Source organism: Apaloderma vittatum, unplaced genomic scaffold, assembly GCF_000703405.1.
Source record: "Apaloderma vittatum isolate BGI_N311 unplaced genomic scaffold, ASM70340v1 scaffold19374, whole genome shotgun sequence".
NCBI classification, from domain to species: domain Eukaryota; kingdom Metazoa; phylum Chordata; class Aves; order Trogoniformes; family Trogonidae; genus Apaloderma; species Apaloderma vittatum.
In genome coordinates this window covers 12,592-39,553 of record NW_009712333.1, presented here as the reverse complement: position 1 = coordinate 39,553, position 26,962 = coordinate 12,592, and the positions used below count along the sequence as shown (strand labels likewise).

The window sequence follows — 26,962 nt, the reverse complement described above, 5'->3', positions numbered from 1 at the left end:
AATAAATATGGCTCACTACTGATCAACTATCGTTCATACTGTTTCAGCAACACAACCACCTGTTGCACAGGACAGTTATACACAATTCTACAACAGGTGTATGTTCAAAGAGATAATGAACTACATGGAAAAATATAAAAAGAATATTATACAATCTCATACATAAACCGGGCTGTAGTGTAATTGCTAGTTTCTTAAGTTATCTGAAAAATACTTCAAGTACTTGAAACCAGCGGCAGAATCATCTTTCAAGGAAAAGCAGAATTGCACTGATTTAAAAATACATTACAAAGTTAAATACACATTCAAATTAATGTCCTGATTTAACATTGCTTTCAGTGTTTACTTTCATTTCTTAGTACTTCTTGATTACCTGTGTTACTCCAGGAGGATCCAGAGTTTAGATAAAGAAGTGTCAGACACAAAGTCTGAACGTTCTATGTATGTAGTCCAAGGACGTGTTAATTCTTTTAATCTTTCTCTCCATCTTCGCTGCTTCCTATTAGTGGAGGAAAGGTCATAAGGTACAATGAGATTCTTCTGCACAACCCTCACCGCTTTGTAAGACGACTCCTAGAACTTGGCATTCTGCTGTTTCACCCTTCCAAGTTTTGGTTAATCTTTCCCTGCAGCTTTCAACTACTGTAAACATTTGGTACATTTATACCTAGACATCTGCTTAAATCACACAGTTCAATGTCACTCCTTGGGACACATAAGGCAATGTAGAATCTCCAGAATAATCTCTCTTATCTCTAAGTTACTAAGCAGAAAACATTATCTAATCAATAAGCACAATACAAGAACAATACAACTCTATATAACCCCGATTACTTATTTTTAGACATTGACCATTAGCAAGGCTTGGTAACCAGTAATATTTATTTTTAATAATGTAACGTTTTATCAAGATTACGAATACGCTGAATTGATTCAAGTCTGCTTATTTTTGTTTCTCTTAACCCTCAAAATCATATCAAAGCTTAAAAAAAAGCTTTCTGTTAAAAAGATTGGAAGCACTCAGTATCGCTCAACAGCTTGTTTGGTCTCCTAACAGAAACTATCCTACTCACAGCTCTAGAAAACATGCTGCAATTCTTGAAAAAACGTCAAGAACGCACTTTCTAAAAAGCAATATGAAAATAAATTGAACTGTAAAATAAGCTTTGACAGCAATGGCAGAAACATTATGTTTCTAGCATCCTTACCCTGTGCAATGAAAATAAAATTGACTTATGACAGTGCCATAATAAGAATTATTCAACTGCCATAGTGTGGCAGCTATACAAAAGTGCTTAAGGACTTTGTAATTTTCATTTATATAAGTATAGCACTAGTTTTATGACAAGACAATTTGGGAGCTTGTCCTGTAAATATTCCGTAGAATATTCAACGACAAGTCTGTAGCAACTTGGATGCAAATGATCTCAATCTAAATGGAAAGCTAGGTCTTACCTGAAATACAAGACCAGACATAACTTCCATAGTGTTAAAAATGTATTTCTAAATTAAGCATTTAAGATAGAGAAAAAATTGTCCTATCTATGCCCTATATCTTTGCACAAAGTTTTTCATTTGTAGTTTTAAAATAATTATTATAACTAAGTCACTTACCTCCTTGCTCTATATCTGAATCTGTGAAATGCGTAAGAGAAAAGCTTGCCATGTTTGCAGGAGAGATAGAGAATCTGGAGTAAGGGGATGAATGGGACCAGTTCTGATCGAGAGTCCGGGAAGGTGGAGGTGGAGAGAAGTACTTGGATGACTGAAGAGGTGGTTTAGAACTAGTAAGACTATTAGCTGCCTTTGATATAAAGGATGGCTCTGGAGAAGAGAAGTCATCATCCCATTCGAATCCTCCTCCTTGGGTAAAGAGGGAAAATTTTTTTTAAAAAGGCAGTTTACAGTAATGTAAAACCATACACGGTTTAAAAAGCAAGCACCTGGAAGACTGCGTTAACCTAAAACTAAACCTGTAGCTTTTTTATTCTAGCCATGAGGGTCACAAAGATTTGTCAGCTGTAGACTGGGCCTCTCAAGATACCTTAGACACATCAATATACAAAAAAAACAGTATTATATTACAAGCTTTGATAACCAGTAACACTAGCATCTGAGCCAAGACGAAGCGTATGCTCAGGATGCAAAACTGAAGCCATTTCGGTACAGTGCATTTACAAATTGCATTTAATTTAAATGACATTTAATTAAAGACTATGGAAGAAACAGTCTCAGCTGCTGTGTATAAATATACTGAAGTACCTTCTTCATCTGTTGAGCTTTCTGAATTCGCGAATTTGTTTAAATAACTAAAACTTGAGGATGGAACGGAAGCGCTGTGGGAGCCTTCCCCGTTCAAGTCTGGTGCACGGTTTCCCAGCTCCTTAGTTGGTGTTTCCTACGGCAAACAAAATAACTTGCTGAAACTCTTGCAGGCACACCGTACCCAGGCCTATAGACACGACCACTCCCCCACCCCACTATCAAATCTACTATGGAATTAAACAGTCTGTAAACTCTTCAGTTATCACCACACAACAAAACTTTGAGTTATAGATTAAGCATATGTATGTATTTCTATTTCTAAAGAAAGCTGTATCAAATCTACACTAAAACATCTTCAGCTAAAACATCTTCAACTGAAAGCAGTTCCCTTATCAGCCTGACACAGGTAGGTGGGTTTTTTCTCTTTAATAAAGCCTTATCCCATCTCCCAGCATTTTTTTATGATTATTTTTTTTTACTCCTTAACCATGCTTCAGGATAAAGAGATAGACTTTGTATGACCGGTATTTCAAGCAGCCAACTTTTTATCAGTTACTGTAATAATAAGTAAAGAGTTCAACAACTAAGAGCAGTTTAAACACAGCTAAGTTTTTTCCTTCTCCTCTGACAAAAGGATTACTATTCTGCAGTGCCTAAACACAAATACATCATCTATGTTTTCTATTCCAAAACACAATTATCTCTAATATTTATGTACGTCATCATAAGCAACATTTCCAACACTTGACAATGTGACTGTTCTTTTAAACTCACTGTACTAGTTCAGTTGCCATAATGTTAAAATACAATCTCCTCTGTATCAAGTTACAGAAGTTAAAAATTGATAAAGCAGATAGGGAGACAAAGGTAACCTTGAATTTTACAAGCAGATCAGTATTTCATTGAACTTGAATCACATCGGTTTAATAAAAAGTAGCACTGCCATCTAAATACTGTTCTCATCTTTGATTTCAGTTTAAGGTAAATTTACCTTAATGCTAACTGACATAAAATTCAGCTTGCCGTTTGAGTTATTCTGTTTGTTTGGGATTTTTTCTTTCTTCCTTTCTTTTATAAAGGCACTTGAACTTAAAAGTCCTCAATCTCACTAAACTGATACACTGCTTTTATAAAATTACAACAAAGTTCTGGTAAAATAAATTAACCAAATCTGCTGTCTCACATATTCAAATTAAATACAGCTTACAAACATCAGAAAGACATCACTAAAAACTACAATTCATTTAGGGCATGGAGTCAAGAGTCCCAAAGCAATGAAGACTCAGGATTTGGGAACCAACTCCACCCAAAGCTAAACCCTCCTTCACTTCCCATTAGTGCTGCTACTCTACTAGCAGCACACAACTGTACCTAGCCAAGAAAAAAAAGTTTTTTCTCTTTATATATAAAGAAAAATTAACCTGCATCACAAAAGATCTATTCCTGCCAAAACAAGAAAGGTGACCTTGTCACAGTGTGTCCACAAATATTGATTTCTTCTACCACATCTTGTTTAAAAAAAACCCCACAAACCAACAAAAACTTCACTTGACAATTAAAAAAATAAGGATACCTGATCAAACAAATAGACTGTCACATCATCAAAGAACGTTACAGCCTTTTTCTCATTTTTCCAATGCTCTTGTTGCCTTTCATTAAGAGGTCTTGGAAGTTTCAACAAGCTTCTCAGATGTTTTCCATCATCCCTGTCAGTAAGTATCTCAGGTACTTGATGAACAGTTTCATCTTCACTGTCAGAACTCAGACTATGCATATGAAAAGTCCTCATGTCATCCTCAGAATCACTGTTTTCATCTTCCTCATCTGCATCATCACCATCTTCTAAGTCAAGCATTCCAGAAACATCGAGCTTGCCGAGGTATTTTCCTTCAATATCTGGCTCTTTTAGTTTTTGTCCTTCACTGTGATAGAAGGACTTTTCGCTGTTACTCAGATCTAAAGGACTGTGTATGTTATGCACAGACTTTAAGTCTCTGTGTGAAAGAAGCTCTGAAGTATTAGTGCCAACACAAGACACAGTTTTGTGGGAAGCCTCAGACAGTTTTATTTCATCCCTCAGGTTACTTTCCATTGACATTTCCAGGGAATTCAGAGTTGCCTCAGCCCACTCATCAGGACACCCCTGCATCCTGGCATCCATTGCTTGGATCTCTAAGTTGTGATGCAGTTCTAGTTTTGCATTTTGACTATTGGTATCCTGGTAATTCCTTACATCACACTTTTGCTGTCTCTCTTCAAAACTGTAATCCTCTTCAGTGTTATTCTCTCCTCTATTTGAAGAAACACCACACAGAGTCTCTCTTGACAGATTTACAGTCTCTTCTGTTTTTTTATCTGGCTCAGAATCATTATCAGAAAAATAGGCAGAGTCTCTATAGGAGTTTTGATTTCCACCCAGGAAAACCTTGGGGGTTGTTTCAAAATTGCTGTTTGCCGCATCTAAACAACCTGCTGCTTCTGAAACAATTATGACTGGATTAGAAGGTAAAGCACTGTCATCACTCTCACTGACAACACAGAGAGCAGTATCGACGCTAGAAGTATCCTCAACAGTGTCAACAGCAATATGGGAAGTCCATTCCGGAGATTCCAAGTTCTCCGTTTCATAGCCACTGTCAGCAGGTTTATCAGGTGGCAAAAGTTTCTGAGGACTTTGAGCCTGTAAAGATTCTAAAACCTCATTTACATCTAAAGAATCTAAAGAATCAGGTGTCTCTAAGGCTTGTTCTACAGTTTGTACAGGAGATGGGCCATCTTCCAAAAGACTAGCCTGACTTGTACAATCTGAAGTAGCAACAGAAATTAAGGTCACCTCTTCTGGAACATCCTTACAGTTCTCAAAATTATTTGATCTTTCTTGTCTTTCTTCCAACAAACATTCATCTTTTTTTAATGTGGGAAACCTATCCTGCAAGTTTCTTTTTATATCTTCCTGATCACTACACTTTTCTCTACTAAAAGCTACTTCTTCAGACTTGAAAAGCATTCCCTGCTCTATTTGTGCATCACACCCATCTGCTTCAACAGCAACACCATAATATGGATTTTTTGCAACATTATTATTTTTGGCATTATTGGATAGCTCTTCTTGAGAGAAAGTATCAGTGTTACAGGACATGACTTTGTTGACTTCCACATTTAAAAGTTTTCCCTCATCCTGCAAATAAGGAAGATTTGCATGTTTATCACATGACTTATGTGCCACAGACGGATTAGAGGATGCCTGAATCTCTACAGTAGCCTGAGACTGAGAATTCAAATCTTTATTCATTGTCACTGGGTTACAATTTTCATCTTTCACTGTTCTAAGACTTTCACGCATTAAAGAAAAGACCTGTGCGTTTTCAGCCAGCACAGGTTCAGGCCCTACAGAGTGTCTCTTCGAGGTTTCTAATATACTTTTTAGAACATCATCTGGTTTTTGCCCAAAATCACTGCTGGTTTTGTTAGACAATAATCCTGTTAATAAGTTTTTCTCTTGAAGAAATAAGAAGTTATCAGAAAGTTCTTCTAAAGTTACCAAGTCAGACTGGTTAGAGCTATTTTCACATAAGGAAATGATTTCATTTTCAGAAGCATGACTAGAATGCTCTTTCTCAGAAAGGCCTGCTGCCTTTCTAGCATCTGTGTTTGAAACAGCTGGCTTGGAGTCTTTTGAAGTACCATTTGTTTCAGCAAAACCAAGTATTTTTCTGTTTGTCAATTCTTCTGTTCTGTCAATGTCATTAAATATATTCTGGAGAGGACTTTCTGGACTACTAGTAGCAGGCAAAAAGTCCTCTTTAGGATCTGTATTGTAATGGAAGAAGTCCCCATCAGTGCTAGATTCTTCAAGATCAAGATCCCTGAGAACCGTGAAATGAGAACTTTTTTCTTGTACAGTTTCTTGATGATCAACTTCTGTAGTTAGTACAACTGATTGGTTATCAAAATTCATGGTGCAGCTACTTCCTTTTTCCTCTAACTGGATATAGTAGTCATTCCCAACAGAAAGCTTGTGTGCATCAAACACAGGTAACACCCCAGGGACAGCAAGTGATGCTTCCTGCCCACTTCCATTCTGTGCTCCTGACCCTTGCTCTGAAAGTGACCTCTCAAAAACCTCCACTGGAAAGAAAATACTTGTGTATGTCATTGCTTCATCAGGATTCACGTGACCACATTCATCAAAGTGATCGTGTTTAGCTGCCTCCCAGATATATTCAAAGCTGAGACCCTGGCTTGTTTCAGTTACAGTAAGAACTTCCTCCATCTCATGGCCAAGTCTGTCTCCTGTGAAGTGATCTAAGATTGGAAATGCAGAGTTGTTTGTTTCTCTATTTGAGGTGTTTGGTTTAAGAGCATTCCACTGCTGCTCAAAATCGATCTCCGAGTCCCTTTGGCTTTGCATGCGAAGGTAAGTTAAAAGTCTATGCGCTTCTTCTGCCGTTGGTCTCTTTTCTGGAGGTAGCCAACAGAACTGCAGAACTTCAAACCTATACAAATAAGAAACATGTTTCAATAAGTTTCACACCGAAAAGGAATTTATAAAATTCAGATATCTAACAAGCTAAGGAGTAACAATATCACCACAGGAACTTCCATCTATAGCAACTGGTTTTACTCTCTTTATCTAGGGTTTCTTTGTCAGGAGCATAATTCCATGTAGCAAGTTCAATATATTTAAGAGAACCAAGGAATCCGAGAAACTTGTTCAACAGCTTTAAAAAATAAGTAAAAGCATATAAAGTTTACCATCTATCAGAGTATGGCTGCTCCAGATGTGGCTTGAACAGTTTAACCTGCTTCTCCTTTATGACATGGGTTAGAACTTCCCTGTCAGAAAAGTCTGAGTAAGGCCGAGCAGCATTCTCAAACAGTTCCCACAACGTGACACCCAGGGACCTGAAAGAGAGCAGCAAATGACTGTGCATTTTAAGAACTATTTTAAAGTTGCTCTTCCAAGAAAGTAAGGATTATTGCAAAGCATAACTGGCAAGAAACAAATATCACTCTCCCACGGGTTCTATAATAGCTTTAGAACCTGTCAACTCATTTTATGTGACAGAAAGGCAGAAGCCTCAAGAATAAAGTTGCTCAAAGGCAACGAAGGCAACGCCAATGAAGGCATCAAAAATAGAGGCCTCAAATGAATCAACCGTAGAAGAACCCCCTCACAAATTTTAAAAAAAAACAAAACAGAAAATACTTATTTAGAGAGGCAAGACAAAAAACCCTCATGGTTAGTAGGAAAAGCTTTCATCAGAAATTGCAGTTATGGGTCAAACTGCTCAAAAACTAAACCTTTGTTTCAGTTTTCATACAACTATTTTTAACTGCAGCCGTCAGAAACCACCCCTTGCTCAGTGCTATATATATATAACACTAATCATGTTTTTAGTGATTACAGTTTATGTTGATCTTTGGGCAACTCTTCTGTGCTCAAAATGCAAAATAACTGACTCTGCACGTACTACAGTAGAACAATTTAAATTGGACGGAATCTCTGGAAGTCATTTAGTTCAAACTCATTCAAAGCAGCTTTGTATAAAAGGCTCTAAAATTCAGGTTGGAAGTCTTATGACCTTGTCTCTTTGCAGTTTAGGTGAACAGTATGATCTGAGGAAATTGGTATTTAGATATTTTCTATCCATCCCACTTGCTTTCTGCAACCCTACCTTTAAATGAGAAAATAAAACCTCATTTACTATTTAATACCCTTAGAATACAGAAGCAGGAATTAAACTACAATGTTTTCAGAAATATTAGCCCAAGCCCCAATTTCCGTTATCCAGATTTCTCAGGTCTTGAGAACTGCAGTGGAACTTGGGAATTTCAAAAAATTTACCTTCAAGATTTTCATCAGCCTTTCCCTGTAAGCTCTTTGGTAGGAGAGACAAACAGTTAACTACAGCCCTCAAATGCTTCAGCAAGAAATTGAGATGCTACTGTTCCACCAATGGAACTTAATCAGGCTTCAGCGGGATCCACTTTTTATGTCATCCACAGCTATTACATTACTGAAAAAATCTTTTACTATTTCCCTCCTTTATAAACATTTGAAGGCATTCAGCAAATATACAGTAATGACTTATTAGTATAAACACTTATTCTTCTTCTAAACATTTTCTTAATCTAACTTTTCTCTCAACAGATTTCTAAGCATTTTCCCAAATCATGATAGTTTCATGTTTGTAGAGATTAACCCACCATATTGCCTTCAGTGCATGAACCCAATATTCAGTTTAACTATAAACACTATTTACTCCATTGAAATTATTTTAAAGCCTACTACATACCATATGTTGCTGTATTTATTTTGCTCTGCTGATAACAGTCTGTCTTGAAAATTTGTTACTAATTCAGGTGCAGTCCATCGGAGAGGAATAAATTTCTTCTCATCTGTCTCAATATAATCTTCCTAAATTATTGATACAAAATAAGCAGAAAAAGAATGAACAAACACTGAAGCAACTTAAGAGAAGTTGACAGTACTTTTCTTAATATGGTTTTATGTGATCTCAACGCAATAAATTAGAATTAAAAAAAATAATCTCATTTTCCCCAAGTAGTAGAGAATAATGCTAGAGAGGAAAGACATCCACTGTTCGATCTTCCTAAATTATTGATACAAAATAAGCAGAAAAAGAATGAACAAACACTGAAGCAACTTAAGAGAAGTTGACAGTACTTTTCTTAATATGGTTTTATGTGATCTCAACGCAATAAATTAGAATTAAAAAAAAATAATCTCATTTTCCCCAAGTAGCAGAGAATAATGCTAGAGAGGAAAGACATTCACTGTTCGCTGCATAGTAGAAAAACTGAATGTCAACTCCTTGTTTAAGGGCTGGTACTCAGACAACGTTTTTAATTAATGCCTTGAATTTTCTCACTTTCTTGATATATTTAATGATAATATTAATGTATTCAAGAAACTTGATTGAATTTTTCCTTTCTTGAAATAGATTTGTTTATATTTTAGGACTACTGTAAAGAGGACCTAAAATAGATACATTTAATCAGAAGCTTCCTTCTGCAAGCATGAACTCCATTCATCCCTAGAAAGACTATTGATTCTGTTACATGAGCTTGCTACACACTGTTACACACTGAAAGTCCATTATTCAAATAAAGGATAATGAAGTATCAGTTTACAACTTTAAAGTATCCTTGTTATAACCTTAGGCCCCAAAGCCCTTTGTAAAAATGTGGTACATAACTAAATTAATTTACCTTATATCTACTGAATCCTATGCCGTAATCTCCTACTTTGACATTTAAATCGGATGTAAGAAAGCAATTCCGTAAGGCCAAGTCACTGAAAAAGCAAACAAGTAAATAATGAGACCAAACTAATTTAAATTAAGACAAGTGGCTTAAGAGAAGTGACACGTCTCAGGTCAGGCCAACAAAATTCAAAAAAAAGAAATTAAAAATTAAAAAAAAAAGTCACCAAGGACTTAGACATAGGTTACAGTAGTAGATCAGTAATACTAAATAATAGCTCTAAAGATTCAACATCCACACTTCAAAGGTTTTACTCATACAAGGTGTAGTCCAATTCCACAGTCTTAAATCCTACAAAAGGCTGAAGCAAGCAAGGTACAAGAAAGGTGCGCTCCTGGAGCTACCTTTCCGATTGTCTCTGGATGAGATTAGACCAGTCCATGCACTCCAAAAGCCCAACTCATAATGCAAACCCAGGCACAGTAACCGGGGAGATTAATTTCAAAAGAACAATTTTGATCCAAACTAAATGTTAAGATAGCTCTCTTGTTGCTTATATTTCTGTTATGCTTTAGAATCTATACAAGCCAACCATTGACCTCATATCTCACTGGAATACTTCAGACACCATCGTTCTATATAAACAGAAGAAACCAGCACCAATAGGGTCTCTCCTCACAGGAGACTTCCGGGACAAGATTTGGTTTGTGGTCACAAGGATATGATCGCCCTTAGGCCCTCCCACATTTTCAAAAGAGAATCAATTTAGAGCCATACAGTCGAGCAGAATTTGTATTCTGGAATCCAAAGAAAACTAAACATAGTGACAAGCAATCATAGAATGGCTTAGGTTGGAAGGGACCTTAGAGATCATCTAATCCAACCTCCCTGATCCCAGTCAAAGATTTTATTTTTAAAAAATGGACCATTACACTCTCCTGTAAAGAAAAGTTGAAAATGTAGTCACTTATGCAGTGAAGTGTACTCTTAAGCACTCACACTACACACAGAATTTATACACAATTATTTCATTCCACTACTAATCCTATGATGTAGATTACTCAGGCTGTTCACATGGTGGAATAATGTAGGTCACCTGAACACATTTCATTGCTTGCCTCGCATTTTGTTATATGCAAAATCTATGAACAATTCAGATCAACTTTAAGTACTCAATTTACAGTATGATACTAAGCTACTAGTAATGCCTTAATGCCTACAGTTAAATTCCTCTAAATAACAAAGCCAGACTTTACACATGAACTAGAGCAACAGATGTTATTTAAATAAGACCACGAGAAAAAAGTAATGTATTTCACAAAAGACCTTTGACAAATCAAAAAGCTTTTGAATGCTCAGAGAAGTTGTTTCTAGTTCCCAACATAAACTAGACCATAGGTACTTAGAATCAGCAGTGCTGCTATAATACCAAGAAGCTGTTTTAGAAAATCCATCGAGCAAACTAAGAAATTTATGCAAGTTTAACGAAGCTGCACACTTACTACAGAACTGTAGCTGTGACAGCAAAAAGCACAGCAGACTAATTGCTCAAATATTTCACTTCTCAGTTTCATGGAAGGGTACCAGGCAATTACGTGCACTGGAAGAACGCTACTATTGCTTCTGTGTGGCTTTAAAAAAAAAAGTCTCTGAAGTAAAAACAAAGCTGCACAGTTTCCCTACTTCAAAGAAAATGTTTCCCTTTCCAGAGTCATTGAACTACACAGGTCAGACAACCATTTGTAACCCGCGAGTATGCCCCAAAGCCTTCTAACTTCTTATTTACTATTTAAACAAATATCCTTGAAGAGAAAATAAAATTTTGGCTGTTTGAATTTACCGGTACCAACAGAATCACTGATGCTGGAATGTTACCACTTACTCTGACATATTGGCATATTTCTGAGCAATTAGTTTCATTAATACATTTTTCCCAGCCTTATACAACTACTGCCATTCTTTCAGTATCAACTGCATTAACTTTAATTAAAAATAAAGAGGTCTAGCATTTCCCCTGCAATTAAAACAAAATTGTCTTCTTATTACGATTCCTTCTAAATTTGACTACCGCTGTTAACGAAGATTAAAAGGCTACATGAAAAATAACTGTGGGAGAACACCCAATCCAGTCAGATTTTTTCTCTAAGTCAGCTTCTCCCTGACTGCTTTAGAAAGGCAGTGTTTTTATTTTTTTCAGTTTTTAGTTAGAAAGGTAACAGGTTATCAAACAGAAGTTCTAAATGGCTACAATTTATTGAAAATACACAGCAGCTAAGATTCATTCTAACAAAATTCTAACACCCCTCCTCCTCCTCCCTCCAATAAATAAAGCAAACGTAACTTGGCCAAAATTTAATCACACCACTACACCTTCCAGACTGGCTTAGCAGTAGGCCATGTTCTATGGGCTGCAAACCTAAAAGGTAGATGATCAGCTTTCAGCCAGGTGGGAGCTGTAACACCCCAGCACCACAGCTCAGTGAGCATCTTTCCAAGCATCACACCTGTATGACTTTGGATACACAAGTTAAGTGAAAGTTTGTTAAAACACGATCTTCAATACACATGGATTTCAATGAAAATGTTGGAGTGTGTTCAGAGGAGGCCGCAAAGATGATCCAGGGGCTGGAGCACCTCTGCTATGACAGGCTGCGGGAGCTGGGATTGTTCAGCCTGGAGAAGAGAAGTCTCTGAGGGGACCCAACTGCTGCCTTCCAACACCTGAAGGGAACCTGCAGGAGGGCTGGGGAGGGACTTTTCACAAGAGTGTCCATGGACAGGACGAGGGGAAATGGGCTTAAGTTGAAGGAGAATAGATCTAGATTGGATCTTACAAAGAAATTCCTCAGTACGAGGGTGGCAAGACTTTGGAATAAATTGCCCAGAGATGTTGTGGCTGCCCCCTCCCTGGAGTGTTCAAGGCCAAGTTGGACAGAGCCTTGAGCAGCCTGATCTAGTTGAGAGGCGTCCCTGCCCATGACAGGGAGGTTGGACTAGATGATCTCTAAGGTCCCTTCCACCCTAGGCCATTCTATGATTCTACAAAAACATCTACCTTGATTTTCAAGTGACTAAAAGCAATTTATCTAGAAAGCATACCTATGCACAAAATTATGTTTATGCATTACAGCAAGTCCAGCAGCAATCTCACACGCCATTCTCTGAAGCAGCATTATTTGTGAATCTCCTTTAATGTGCTCCTGCTCATTGCTGATGTAAGTTTTTAGATCACCCTGTAAAAGAAGTTGAAAATACTTATCAGCTTTGTATGTGGGTTGAATCTGAAAACACATTTAATGAAGAACCAATTAACCACATTACTTATTAACCACATATGAGCTTAATAATAACATCTCCTCAAGCTTTCAGCCTCCATAAGGATTCTTACAGAAATTATCTATTGGTATTGTCCTTTTAAGGGCTTTTCATCAAATAATTTAGTAACTAACATTCTAGATCAGACTGCCATGTAAAATCCAAATGTCACGCTATAGTACTTTTAATGAAAAAGCACACTTCGATGAGCTTCTGTTAAGTGAGATCAGTCTTTTAAGTCCTCCAGATCAGCAAAGCTCACTGTCTGGAATTTGCAAGGGGATACAAGGGAGAGGCCAAAGAGTATTTCAGGCACTGCCAGCTCACCAGAGCTTTAGATACAAACCCCATGGTAATGCACCTCACTCCAGTCAGACGATGGCAGCAATTTTACCAAACCTAAGCAAAGCTGAGCAACACACACACAATTAGTAAGACCACAGAAGCACTCCATAAATTACTAGAAAAGGAATAGCTTTGAAATAGAGGGAAAAATAGCTGAAAGTTTTCCACCAGGTAGGAAAAGAAAGACTGTAGTAAGTGAATTTTTATTATTTAAAATACACATTTTCTGTAAGTTAAGCAATTTATTTCTGCGGGTGTTTTTGTATTGATACTGCACAATATATTACATCACAACTTGTTTTACCAGTGTAACATTCTGGGCTCTAACTGTCCACATCCACTGTCTGCCTAAATCTTTGGCCAGGAAGGAGACGGAAGGGAAGTCCCGAGGTTGACCAGCCAAGTCCTTGCACCAGCTAAAAAGCACTGTGATGTTCAGAGAAGACTGAAGATCACTAAATTTCCTGTTCTTCCGGTGCTCATGTGCATTATGGAGCTGTAACTGAAGCATCTAATTCCTCCTTAACATGATTAATTGAAGATAACAGTTTGCAATTCTATTAGTTCAAGCACATGTCTGCTGTCTGCATTAAAATCTAACAGTGCACTGACAGCTGAGGTGACTGGCTGGACAGTCACAAGCCTGTGTTATATTTAATAAAATAAAGAAGTAATGAGACAGACAGTCTGCTTAAAAGCAGACACCACTCCTACATAACACAACTTCATTCTCATGTTTTAAAACATGAATAGATTCTACAGCACACACAAGTAGGTATTCTATCTTCATCTGCTTTTATGTATCACTTATGCTACAAGTAGCTATATCATACTGAAAGAAAACAAGTATGACTTCTAATACTGTTTAATGTTGTAGAAGTCTTCATTACATTCTCTTTATCCTGTTTTTAGCTACTAATTAGGTAGCATTTACATATTTGCATCCTACAGAATTGCATTTTAAAAAAATGTTTCCCAAAAGGTTCTTCTCACTTGCAATTACAGCGTTAATATCATACTGGCTCATTAATATAAGTGAAAACATTTATATATAAAGCACGCCCCCGCCCTTCTACCTTGCCAGAGCAGACTGCCTAGAGCAGAGTTCCAAAGAACTACAAAACAGTGTCCATAACACACTGATTCCCAGTTGCGCAGTCTAATGAATAAAACACCCGTACAAAACACACCGCCTAACTGACTCTAGGTGGCAGCAAGCACCTGAAGTAAGTCCAACTCTCCAAAACTGTTGTCATTCATTAAAACAGCAACTGGTTACTTAGGCTTTGTCCCAGGTGGCTTAAGTTTCTAGGATGCTTGCAGTGCACCAAGGAATTACTTTTAATTTTTAAAAGCATCAGTAGTAGCAGTGCCATATGGCATCGCTTCTTTACTAAATAATTCATGTAGGCACACATTTTTGTAGGAAACAAAAATTTTAAATCCAGCATCTTGAAACATACTGGTTCTGTTTTCCCATTCTATTCTAATTAAGGCCACAAAAAAGATTAAAAATATAAACTTTTTTGGGGGTGGGTACCTCTTTAAAAGGACACTGCTTATACCAAACTGGGGGGAACCAATGAATATGCTCAAGTGCTGAGCTGCCATCCAAAGGGACCTGCACAGGCCGAAAGGTGAGTCCAACAGGAACCTTATGAAACTCCAGAAGGACGGACGAATGCCAGGTCTTGCACCTGGGAAAGAAAACCACCTCGCAACAATACCAAGCAAGGACTGAGGAGCTGGGCAGCAGCTCTGCAGGAAGGGACCCGGGGATCTCGGCAGACAGGAGGGTGAACATCAGCCACCTGTGCGCGCCCTGGCAGCACAGGCTGCAAACAGCCTCCGGGGCTGCATAACAGGACCACAGCCGGCAGGCCAAAGGAAGGGACTATGCCCTTGTACTCAGCACTCATTAGTCCACATTTAGATGCTGTGTCTGGTATTGGCTGCCCTAAAACAAAGACCAACAAACTGGAACAAATTCAGTAGAAGCCCACCAAGATGGTAAGCGTGTCAGAGCATTTCACCCTGAGGAGATTCTGAGGGACCTAGGCATAGTAAATATCACAGATTGTACATATCTGAATAAATACAGTTCTGCAAAATTCATTGTTCTTCAAGGAGTCCCAGGAGAGGTAGGAAGAAATAAGAGTGGCAGAGGAGGTTGGAGAGGAAGTGAAGCCTTTCTCAGGCATGATTACTGAGCATTTTGTATGTAGGTGTCTGCACAATACTATACAGTTTTAAGAGCACAAAGTCCTTGAACTCAACAATTCATGAGGTTGCCATGAACTCTCAAACCCCTTCCCCTTCCTTTTTAAAAAAAACCACCCTACAACACTGATATATCTACTATTTGCCTCCTATCGGTATTGACTATGATCATTATACAGATTTGTTGAACTCTTTGGTTAAGGAGTTTTTGTTGCAAAGATTTTATTTTTTTTTTAAATTTGAAGGTAATGTTTTCAAGTAGCATTAATCAGAAAAAGCCCAAGCGAAAGAAAGAACCAACCACTGCAGGCAGGAACCTTCCACCAACAGCCACAAGCAAGCCAGCTGCAGGGCATTCTAGGCAAATACAGCATCCTGCTGATCTCATCTGCTCAGGGAAATGCAAGACCCTAAGAATTTCTGTAAGAATTTGATAGGCAAATCAGCCTCATAATATATATGCTACTTCCACATTTGAATAACTTTACTCATAAATTACGTCAATCCATTAGAGGATTTGCTGTGCTGGATAAATGCTGGCCACACATGGCTGAGTAATATATTAAAGTTAATAAGCCAGCTACCACTATTTTTAACCTGGCACCATTCTACAATGGTTAACAGTGAAGAGCTAACTATTCACAGAAGACTGCATGAATATACTGAGCAAATGAATACAGGAGGCTTTGCGGTGGGAGGGGTGTAAGAACTCATGGAGTATTTCTTTTTATATTTACCATTTTAAAAACACTTTTTAGCACAGGCAAAGGAAAATTAGGATTTAAAAGCTTAAATCACTTCTGTGCAGCTGACCTCTCTTGCTTCTTGCCTAGCTCCGCAAAGCAAGAGACACGAAGCAACTTGGATTACATTACAGAAGAGGCTAATGTTAGCAAATACAGTTACTGCACATACAGCCAAGCAATTCTGAATAACAGAAATGTGTAAGTAGTTTATACAGCCAAGAAAACAAGTAAGCTAGCCTGCATGACATTCAGTTTTGCTACTGTGACAGTTAGCTCTGGTACCTCTGCACTACAGCTTCCAGCCTCTGACCAAGACCTCTAAGTGTCCACGAGCCTGGGAACTGATAATCCAACAGGGCTGCCTGAGCAGCCAAGACAAGGTCAAGCAGCCCAGAAAAGGCTATAAATCCTAGTAAGAGAAACTGCAAAAGGAGGACATGCTGTCATAGTCTATGAATTTGAAAGAACGTGAAGAAAACAATCACTGTACCCTCTAGATTGTGTCGGTCAATAAAGTAAGCACATCTTTCACTACTTAACATGCCAGACATGCAAACGGTCTACACTGACTTGCCATCTGAAGACATTTAAATTTCCTATCCAACATAGTTGACATATTTGCCACCTTCTTGCTTAACCATCAAATTCTTAATCATCTAAGTACAAGGGATTAAAACAAGTTTATCCTTTGTTGTACATGCATATACGACAGCAGTAACACAAGGTAAAGAGCTTTAGCACCGCATCATAGTACTGCTAGCAAAACAGGTACGTATTTCTCATCCCTCCAATTTGAATATATGATCACCACAGACATTCTAACTTCTAGCCAACCACTTCAGCTGCATCTTCCCGTATGGTCTTTCTGCTGAAGAATCAGACTTTTGCATTTTTGGAAGCACCTCCATAACCCTTAATTTACCCGATTTCAGAAGAAAAAGTACAAGAGAAGCTACCAGCTTTCAGGATCACTTATTAAAAGTCTGAAAAATCCAAGTACCTGCCATCCCAACCTCAGTGATAAAAAGCAGCTTCTCAAATATCACTCTACTGACACTCCACTAAAAATCTGTCTACTAAAAAAAAAAATAAAAAATAAAGCAGCTATCTAGCCGTCTGGCTCCCTCACATTTCTCCCTTCTTTATGTCTCTCTTTTCCCCTCACTCCAGTATTGCTACGCTTCTCCCACACCAGGCCCTGGGACTACAACAAGTACTGTCATACAGCAATACTGAGCTAACTTTCTGCATTCATCTTTATCTCCGCATAAAACTATTCAAGTGAACACTGTTTTGTCTGCCTAGCCTCTGTGTGTTTGTGTGCACAGCCAATAAAATACTATGATGCCTAGGAGACAGTCAGCTCTACCAAGTCAGAACTCTTCAACTGAGCCAGACTTTCAGTATGAAAGTCATGTTTAACGTACTGTAATATATAATTTTCTAAAAACAAGTTTTAGTTCACTTGGAACAGAAATGAGCACAGACATTTATCTTCCATTCCAAAGAAACTACCTAACTACATACAAATTTATAAAACTACCACTTTGGCTGTCAAGCTTACTGCCCCCAGTTAAAGTGAAAATCTATTTTATCCCCTTAAGTAAAATCCTTTCCAGATTACTCTGCAGGATCATGACAATTTCTGGCATTAATCATCAGGCATCAAACAAGGATATTATTTTTTTCTTGTATACTTAAAGTAGGGCAATCTTTAAGAGTTACTCCATCTTCAAATTCAAAGTTGGGTTAAATAGCATAACTATTTAAAAACATGGCAGCAATTAAATCTGATGAAGTATTTGGATCTATATTTGTTAAACTATAAAATGCAGTTCTTTTTCAAGGGTCCTGTTAAAGAACCTCCAATTTGAGTAGCAAGTTTAAAAATTGATAAGAAGTATTCCAGTCCTCTATATTCGAACACTGTAAAAACCATTATCTGGTTAACCTTAGGCACTTGCTTTTTAGTTCTTAGCAAAAAATGGAACACTTCACTTTGATCAGTCACTTTAAAAGTTCGGGCCTTTCTTCCATTTAGAAAAGAATCATTTTATCAGCACTTTTGCCTCATTAATTTACTACAGCTTTTTCAACTGAACAAAAGAGCAGTAATGAAAAACATAGTTATTTAAGGTCAGAGATTAACTGATGTTTCTCAATAAAACTCAAAAGCTCATGTTAGCTCTTATTTAAATTGCTTGAGGCAACTGATGCAACCAGAACTGTACTTATGCACCCGGGCTTAACAGGAAAAACCTACAGTGAATCTAATAAAAAACCCAGGATCTTGCTAAATTTTATAAATGCAAACCGTCTTCCTTCTGAAAGACTTACTTCTTAACTCCATACACATATCCTCTTGAGTTCATTTCTGTCTTGACATTTTTCAAGGAAAAAAAATCTTTGTGGTCTAGATATCACTAAAAGCATTAAAGTTTAAGAGCAGACATTGAGCCTATGTTTATATAGCCACCTCAAGTTTTGGGTTTGTTTTTTAGTAATATGTTATACTACAATAAGGCAATTCAAGTACTTGGGTCCATCCCACATCCAAATCTTTGTCTCTGAAGACCCTGTGTACACTGGGCACAGTTCAAAGTGTCTATACAACAACACTGATGTAAATTCCAACACACGTGCAGGAACGTAGTGGCTGAACAAGGTTTTTGCACAGCCACCCTTCCCATCTTCACTGTCCTTTGTGGCACCAACGGTGGAGCAGAAAGCAGTGAGAACACCCTTCACTGTGCTCTTAGCATTTCTTTTGGTGTTCAGGAAGCATAATAAGGCCGTTGCTTAGGGAAAGGAGGGAAAGAAAAGAAGAATAAGACTAGGGAAAAGAAGACTGCAGTAACAGAAAAGATCAGGAAGAGAATAGGATGATACTGAATATTCCAGCTATTAGAATAGACTCAACTATCGGTGCTGGAAGGGAGCCCACCACTGCTTTTTAGCCCAAAGCTACACAGCATGAGTGAAATTTGGGCACTCTGGAGGGGGGGGGAGGCAGAAGGGAGGAAATTCTTTCAGTTTCCTCAATTAACGTTTTCATAGAAACAATATTAAAAGCACATTAAGACTGCACAGATAGAATTTACAATATGATTGTGAGCATGTGTAATTCATACCAGACGGTAATAAAGTGCTTCCTTCTACAACCTCCTTTCCCCTCTGAGCTCCCTGACACAGGATGTAGGCAGACTGAGACTAGTAATTCTGTTACCAAAGAAAACAGCTATTTTTCTCTTCAGAACATTGCACAAGCACCTAAAACTTACATGATGAACTGAAAACATAAACAAAAAATTACATTCGTGGTCTCCTCTGAGATTTTGGTTATCAAAAAGCTTCCCAGAAAGAGAATCATTTCATGAGTGAAGGGCAGTAAATGCAATTTACGTTGATGGAAAATCAACTGCAGCCATTTGTGTAAGTGCACTTACCAAGTCACAGAACTCAAAAACTAGGAGATAAGGAATGGCTTCCACACATTGCCCAATACACTGGAGAACGTTTGGATGCTGAAGAATGCTGGAGTGATAAAACACAATGCCAGAAAGATCACATTATATATTATTTACAGTATAACGCAACACATGGAAATTCCTACCTGAAGTTTCAACACACAACATTGGTGGGGGCGCGGCATGAACAGAAGCTGCAATATCCAAAAGCACAGATTCTATTTACACCTTTCTCTGTCCTTCGTACTGCTGCAGCGTACCACTGAGAGCAGCTGAAGCTCAGAGGATCTCAAAACCACAAAAGGCAGCACTGCCAGAAGAAAGTCACACCCATCCTCCCACCAGCCTGTATACCAAAAATAAATACATGCGACTGGTTCATGAACTACACTGAGGAACTGGGCTGGCTAAAAGCTAAACCGTTTTTAGCCGCTTTAGTTCCCAGTCAGATCAGTTACTTTTTCTAAACTGCTTCAAAAACACCTGTGCCAATGCAGCAGAAGGCATGAGATTTCTTCTTCTGAAAACTGCCAACACTTTAAGCGTAAATGCAAATACAACTAGGATATTAGAAAGCATTAAGAATAGAAAGCTCTCTACAAACACTCACTTGCAGCATATTCAGGCAAGGTAAGCCACAATACCAGGTGTGACTGGTGACCTAAAATATGTCTGTCTTCCCCAGTCATGTACAAAACCCATTAACTTGTGGCAGTTAGCTCTTCCTAGAATTCTCATTATTTTCAAAATATAGAAAGAGAAATTACCCTTTCCTTAACATACCAAATTCCTTTATACTATACAAAGACTCAATTCCTAGAAGTGAGTATCCTCCAAGCATAACACAAGAGAAAGAGAACACCAAACAATCCTGTTTTCGTGGCATTTTGTCAGAGGTCGATGACTTCTCAACTACAGAATACTACTGGACCAAAGTTAGTGTAATTCTGATTTTGTTTTGTTTTTTGTGCACAAGCCTTGTAAGCTACCCAAACAAAATTACATATTTTTATCACTATGTGATGAACATATATCTGACATCAGACAAAGTGCTACCAGCACTCCTGCTTCTAACAGGAAAGCCAAGTACAAAGAGTTAAACCTCAGTTCTCAGAGGCACGTCATTAGGCATAAGGTTAGCTTGCAACATCAGGAGTTTTTCCAAACAGCTATAGAAGAAAAATCTGATAAACCAAACCAAGTGTGTTTTCCAGTCATGAGCAATAATTACCAAAAACATTTAAGTACAGAGGTTTATCTTAATTTCTAAGCAAACTCAACTTTTGCTCACTTTTGATTGGCTATATTTTGCTTTTTAAGGACAAGCATTTCATTTAAAAGGAAAAGCAAGTAGGGGCAATAACAGTGAGCAAAGAAAGTGTCCCTAATTCACATGCAATAGTATGAAGAGTGTAAGTCAACCAAACTGTGAAACATTACTTACTAATATGGTTCTCCATTTCTTAAAAACTGTTCTTGCTCCTTGGGACCCGCACTTGCCTTCAACTCCTTCACTATTACCCTTGCTACACTACTGCCTGTGTAGATCTCTCCAAGTAGAACCTGAAAAAAGATAGCCATTATGTCTTTAATCAGAGGAGAAAAAAAAAAAAATGGAGCTTCCCTGCAAAGAAAAACAAGAGCTAAAAACATCCTATATTTTCTGGCTTTTTTTGTTGACACATGCAGAGCTTTGATAATCAAAAGTCCATGCTTAATACATCTTGACAATTGATCTGCATATCAACTTTCAGAAAACATGTTTTCTAGTGAAGACCATTTATTTACTTACTCCTAGAAAGAAACAGTAATAAGAGGAATGTATTAATTCAAATCCATGGAAGTGAAATGTCTACCTCGTAACTCTAGTAAGAAAATACATGTTAAGTTAAAGAAGCCCTGATCAGTGCTGGCATTACAGCTAAGAAGTGCACACAAGGAAGCATCTCATTTCCAATTCTGTTCTCCTTATGCTATTACTTATTTTGGTTGTGTTTTTTTACTGAACCATTTTAAAAAGGAAATACAGTAGCCTAGTTAGTTAGGAATAAGACCTAAACTGCAGCACAGTACTGAAAGATAACGTCTTACCTTTCCAAACCAACCATTTCCAATTTCCTGAATGTAGTTTAGACTTTGACGTGAAACTTGAGACTTTGATCCATCTGTCACACACAACAAAACAGATGTAACATGTATCAAACCACTCAGGCATCCCAGGCTATCAACTGCTGAGGAAATAACGCAAGCTCCTACAATATTTATTCCCAATTACATGCATATATTCCGACCAAGCAAGAAAACCCAGTTAGATACACATAAAGTATGAAGGTAATGCTGTTGACAATACACTCCAGTGAAACCATACTAAGACACCCTTGCAAAAACTGTGATTCTCCTTACAAAATGTAAACATTTATGTTTGGTTTTTAATACATTCAGTAAGAAAACAAAAAGGTTGAGTTCCAATTCCAATACAAAAGTGTATCTTACCCTGTAGTTGGGTAGAGCAAACAACCTACTTACAAAATTTTCCTATGCAAATAGAAGTAGAAGCAGAAAACTCAAGACAACACACACTGCTTGTACATCTAACACTCACCATTAGAGTTACCATTTCAAAAGAAAGGGTTTAACTGCTTTATTCTTTAGTCCAACTGCCCTACTTATAGCTACCATCTGGAAGGAGGACATTCACTGACTAAAAATACTTCACGTAAAGAGCCCAGAGAGGGAACGGACAGAAAACAAGACCTAGATCTGGGCAGAGGATGGCCGGTAACAATTGCAGGCTCTGTACTACAGAAGAGATTCAGCAGTGCTTATCCCTCTGCTGCCTAATTGGTTAGGAAAACTAAGAGACGTACACAAACACTTTCCCATCATTACTACTTGCCTGACCAAGAATTCTAGCCCACATTTTTCCTTCCATAATGGACATTTACACCGGTATTATTTTTACTGGAGCAGCTACAGCTCTGTAACACATTGTCAATGTACTCTTAAGCATGAAGAACGTTGCATGAGTAAAGTTGCATTTTTACCAGAGTACCTTACTCAAGCACACACTGTCTTACTTCTGGCAAAGTAACTTCTACTCACAGAAAGCATAATTTCAACAATTATGACAACACAGAAGAGCTGACATAGCTGACAGATAATTTTCCCTCGCTCATTAAAACACTGAGGAGTAACATTTCTGTTGTACTAAAGGCACACAGAGTTTCCCGAAATTTGTAGGTACAGAAATTTTACTAGAAGCTTCCCTGAACATCTAATGATTAAGCAATATAAGCAATGTATGTAAAGCTCAGGTCTGAAGTAGTATGAGAACAACTACTTTATACTACACTAGTAATATTTAAGATACGTAAGTTTCCTTTTACAAAAAATGTATTTTTAAGAATACACTCAAAAAAGCATTAGATTTCTTTTCCCTGTGTGACAAGTTCTGTCTTACTAATATCACATTTATGAGATTAAAATGCTACAGTGAAAGCGATGCAGCTGAAGCAGTAGCATCACTGTCAAGTAAGAGATTCACTCTTGCTTCCATTTAAGGTGAATGGCTAAAATCCAACAACAACTTAGCCATAAAGAAAGTGACTACAGAGCAGAAGTCACTAACATCCTGCAGTACCCTTTATGTACATTCTCTTAAGCTACTGTACATGACACCCTGCAGTAAGTCAACAGTTTTGCAGTATTTCACATTTTATCCTCTACCCCACAAAATATATTTATGTATTTATCCAGTTTAAGTAGGTTTGTAACAATTTGTTGAAGTCAAACAATCAGCTACACTTCAATTTTGACACAGCAATTGCCTACTTCTGTGGATTTTCACTAAAAAACACAGTATTTTACCTGTACGAGAAGGAAACTGGGAGGGAGATGGTAAAGCAATACTGGGAACTGAAAGAGTAAACACTTCTGCTGGAGACTGAACAGAAGGAGTATCTTCTGCTGGAGGTGTAAAATCTATTTCATCATCAAAGTTATCTTCAAATTCCTGCAACAGAAAAAAAAGTCATCTTAGTAAATAAGCTGATATTTGTCTTAAAATTAGTACTAATACACTGCTTTTAGTTTGAATGAACAATGCTAAGGAGGCTTAGCTTTTTTTCCCAAGTACAGGCAACAGATTTTTAGCTTTCTGTTCCGTATTTTCAATTTATTACTGATTTAAAGTATCTAGTATTACTTTTAATAAAAAGGGGTTTTTTTGGTTAGGGTTGTTTGTTTGGGGCTTTGGGGTAGTTTTGTTTTATTTTTTACTTTAAATGTTATCCCTGGCTTTGAATGAATTATCATTGATTGCCAAGGCCACACAGTCTTCATTTAGAAATGAGATCAAAACCCAATTTTAGAAATATTGATAACCAATGTTCCAAAATAACTGTTCTCTGATTATAACAATTTCTCCTCAAGAGTTTTGCTATGGTGGACACGTATCTTCAGTATAGGAGTGTTTTAAACCCTGTCAGCAGACTAAGAAAAACAAATTAAAAGAACACATAGAAGAACAACAAAAAGGTTCTTTACAGCAGAATTGTCTCAGTGGTATTTTTTACTACTGATCCTGAGAGCTAGTAATGATTTTGAAGACATTAAAGATTTTTACTGCAGCGTGGACCAAGTTCTTAAAAGAAACGGCAGGCAGCCTACACAGTTTGCAAAACCACGGCTGCTGGCTATTTCAGAAGAGAGAACACACATGACACTGAAGTGTCAATAACTGAGGAGTATTAGCACAAAGAACCAAGTATTCTGGATATCAGAACACAGCTAAGAATATCATCTGCAATGCAAGACATGCATTTGTAAGTTCGGATGCTTACCTTGAAATCTATCTCAGGGTCTTTACAGCAGGAGACGCAGTTTACAAGCAGCACTACCAGTACTACTAGGGTACAGAGAGACAGAATCACAAAAGGTGAGGAAACTTCAGCTGCAGCTCCTTCTCCTAGAAATAAACAGGTATGTAATATTATATATATGTTTAACATTTTTAAAAGTTTCTTCAAAACATGATATCAATCTGCATTTATTTAAAAGATGGAGTCGGAACATGTGATTCTTAGGGACGTGGTTTAGTGATGGAACTGGCGTTGCTAGGTTAACAGTTGGACACGACGATCTTAAAAGCCTTTTGCAACGTAAACAATTCCATGATTTAACTCTGTGGATACACTCAAAAACAAGAAACCGAACAGAAAAGACATACTGGCAAAACACATCTGTGCTCTACCACCTGCCTGCACCGTTCTGGACTGGTTTGATTCCAGAGGCCACAGCTAACCTGATTCACCGAAGCAGGTGATGAACAGCAAGAGTCCCAAGCCTCAGAATTCTATTTAATTCAACAAAGTTAAATAGAAATCTAAGCACAGACACTAGAAATCTGGTCTTTGTGAAGACATTTCCCATGAGCTAACACAACTGTCCTAAGAGAAAAAGCAGCTAGAAGAAATCCTCACTTAAACTGTGTACAAATTAAAAATATACTACTATAAGGCAGTACTGTCTTTTTCAATAAGTGCATTTATGACAGTCTGCCAAATATAGGAGGTGCATTCACAAGTGTAATGGACCTAGTCAGCTCCCAGTTTCTGTTTCTTGTATTCATTAGGTGATTTGTCTCCATTTCAAGACTTTTAGACATTATCCCAAACCACATTACAAACACAGTCCCAATAATTTTCCAAAACTTTACATATAAATATTCTACAATTCATTTTCTGATTAAGTCAGGTTATTATTACTCACACAGGATCAAAAGCCTCAAAAAGCCTACTTTCATCAGTGTTTCCATCTTAAGTCAAGAACAAAGATAGGTAGTTCCCTAGGAGATCAGAGCACACATTTTGAGGATTGTTTTTGTTGTTGTTGTTTCTCGTTAAAGAGGTACTGACACAGGGAGTTGCAGTAGAGAAAAGGAGTTGCACCATATCGGATTAAAATATATTCAGATATTACATCAGTGTTAAAGATTAACAACGTTACATGACTTGGACTGACTGGATTTTTTGGAGAACACCTTCAACAAGAACATCTGGCAGCAGAATATGGTATAAATGAAGTCTCAAAAAAAAAGAAAATCAGAAGTGGATCGCTAGTTAAGGGACACACAAAGGTGTACACCTACCTCTTACACCTTCAAAAAACTACAAAAAGTAATATAGCGGTTTCCAGAAAAAGCTGCAGCTTTTCATCATTTCCACAGAACACTTAGAGAATATTTACTTATTTTAATTCCACGTAAATTGACATAATCAAAACAGAGCTTTAAGGAGTGTTAGCATACTTTCAGAAGATCACATAATATTCCTGCCTGTACAGAAAAAATATCTATACAACACCAGAAGTTAACAAAAAAAAAGGAGGGTTTTCAAACAAGCAATACTGTTTCTAGTTTCCACAATAGCTCTGGCATTCTAATCTCATTAGAGAACATGAATACTCTGTTCGTAGAAATTATGTATTGTTCAAGTGCAGATCAACCATGATGTGAGGTTACTCACCACGTTTTATTCACAATTCTTAAGAGAAAAAAAAAATCTCTGAAAAGGGCTCTTAACAGAACAATTTATACTAATTTAAATCAAGTCTTCTACATAACACCCATTATTTTTCTTTTTGTAAGCATCAACAAGAAAGAAGGTAACAGCCGACCTATGTTTATTTCCTTCAGATATTCAGTAACCTTACTAAGTAGGTTGAAAATTAGCTAAACCACAAATACAGGCATTCTGTGAAGTCATTAACTAAATTACTGTAACAAACATACACAGGTAATACGGTTTTAGATAAAATTTAAGAGATTCCTTTCAACTTTTAACTGAGGCCAAATAATAAAAGGTAGCTTTACTCCAAAAAAAACCCTCAAAACACAAACAAACAAAACCCCAAACATCTCCAAAACACATGCTTATGTTACCAGGTATTACTAATTACAATTATTATTTTTAAGACATTTTTACAAAAGCATCCTACCTAATTTCCCAAGAACTTCCTCACCTTCACCACCAACTCCACTGAAAAGAAAAGTCAGTTCACCACAGACTCTCTCCGGAACAGACACTGACTAATAAATACACAGAAACACATCATCACAATTAAAAAGTATATTCCTCCCAATAGCTCAAGACTCCTGAACAACCCCCCCAAGAATGTTTCATCCAGAGTACCAGATGCATTTAGGAAAGTTAGACAAGCAAAAGTACATGATGACACAAGCTTGGACACCAAGAGCACGTTTTATTATTCACAGAATGTATTACTAGCATGTCTTAACACACTGCTATTTGAAGATCAGCTTCCGAGCAGGTCCTGAAGAGGGACCTCAGCTGTCAAGTGTATAAAACACTAAAA

The 26,962-nt window shown here is 37.4% G+C and overlaps 1 protein-coding gene across 1 annotated transcript; it reads right to left on the bottom strand.

Annotated features, from left to right (window-relative positions):
• Positions 1-26,675, bottom strand: LMTK2 (lemur tyrosine kinase 2; the record flags this gene model as incomplete). The annotated part of the gene is made up of 14 exons (XM_009867955.1): positions 1-499; positions 1,615-1,863; positions 2,263-2,398; positions 3,839-6,761; positions 7,021-7,170; positions 8,565-8,686; positions 9,502-9,586; positions 12,595-12,728; positions 19,568-19,655; positions 21,033-21,151; positions 21,680-21,753; positions 23,456-23,600; positions 24,430-24,554; positions 26,585-26,675. Coding segments are annotated over 14 exons (4,470 nt in total), but the record flags the coding sequence as incomplete, so codon positions are not given.
• Between the last annotated feature and the right edge of the window lie 287 nt (positions 26,676-26,962).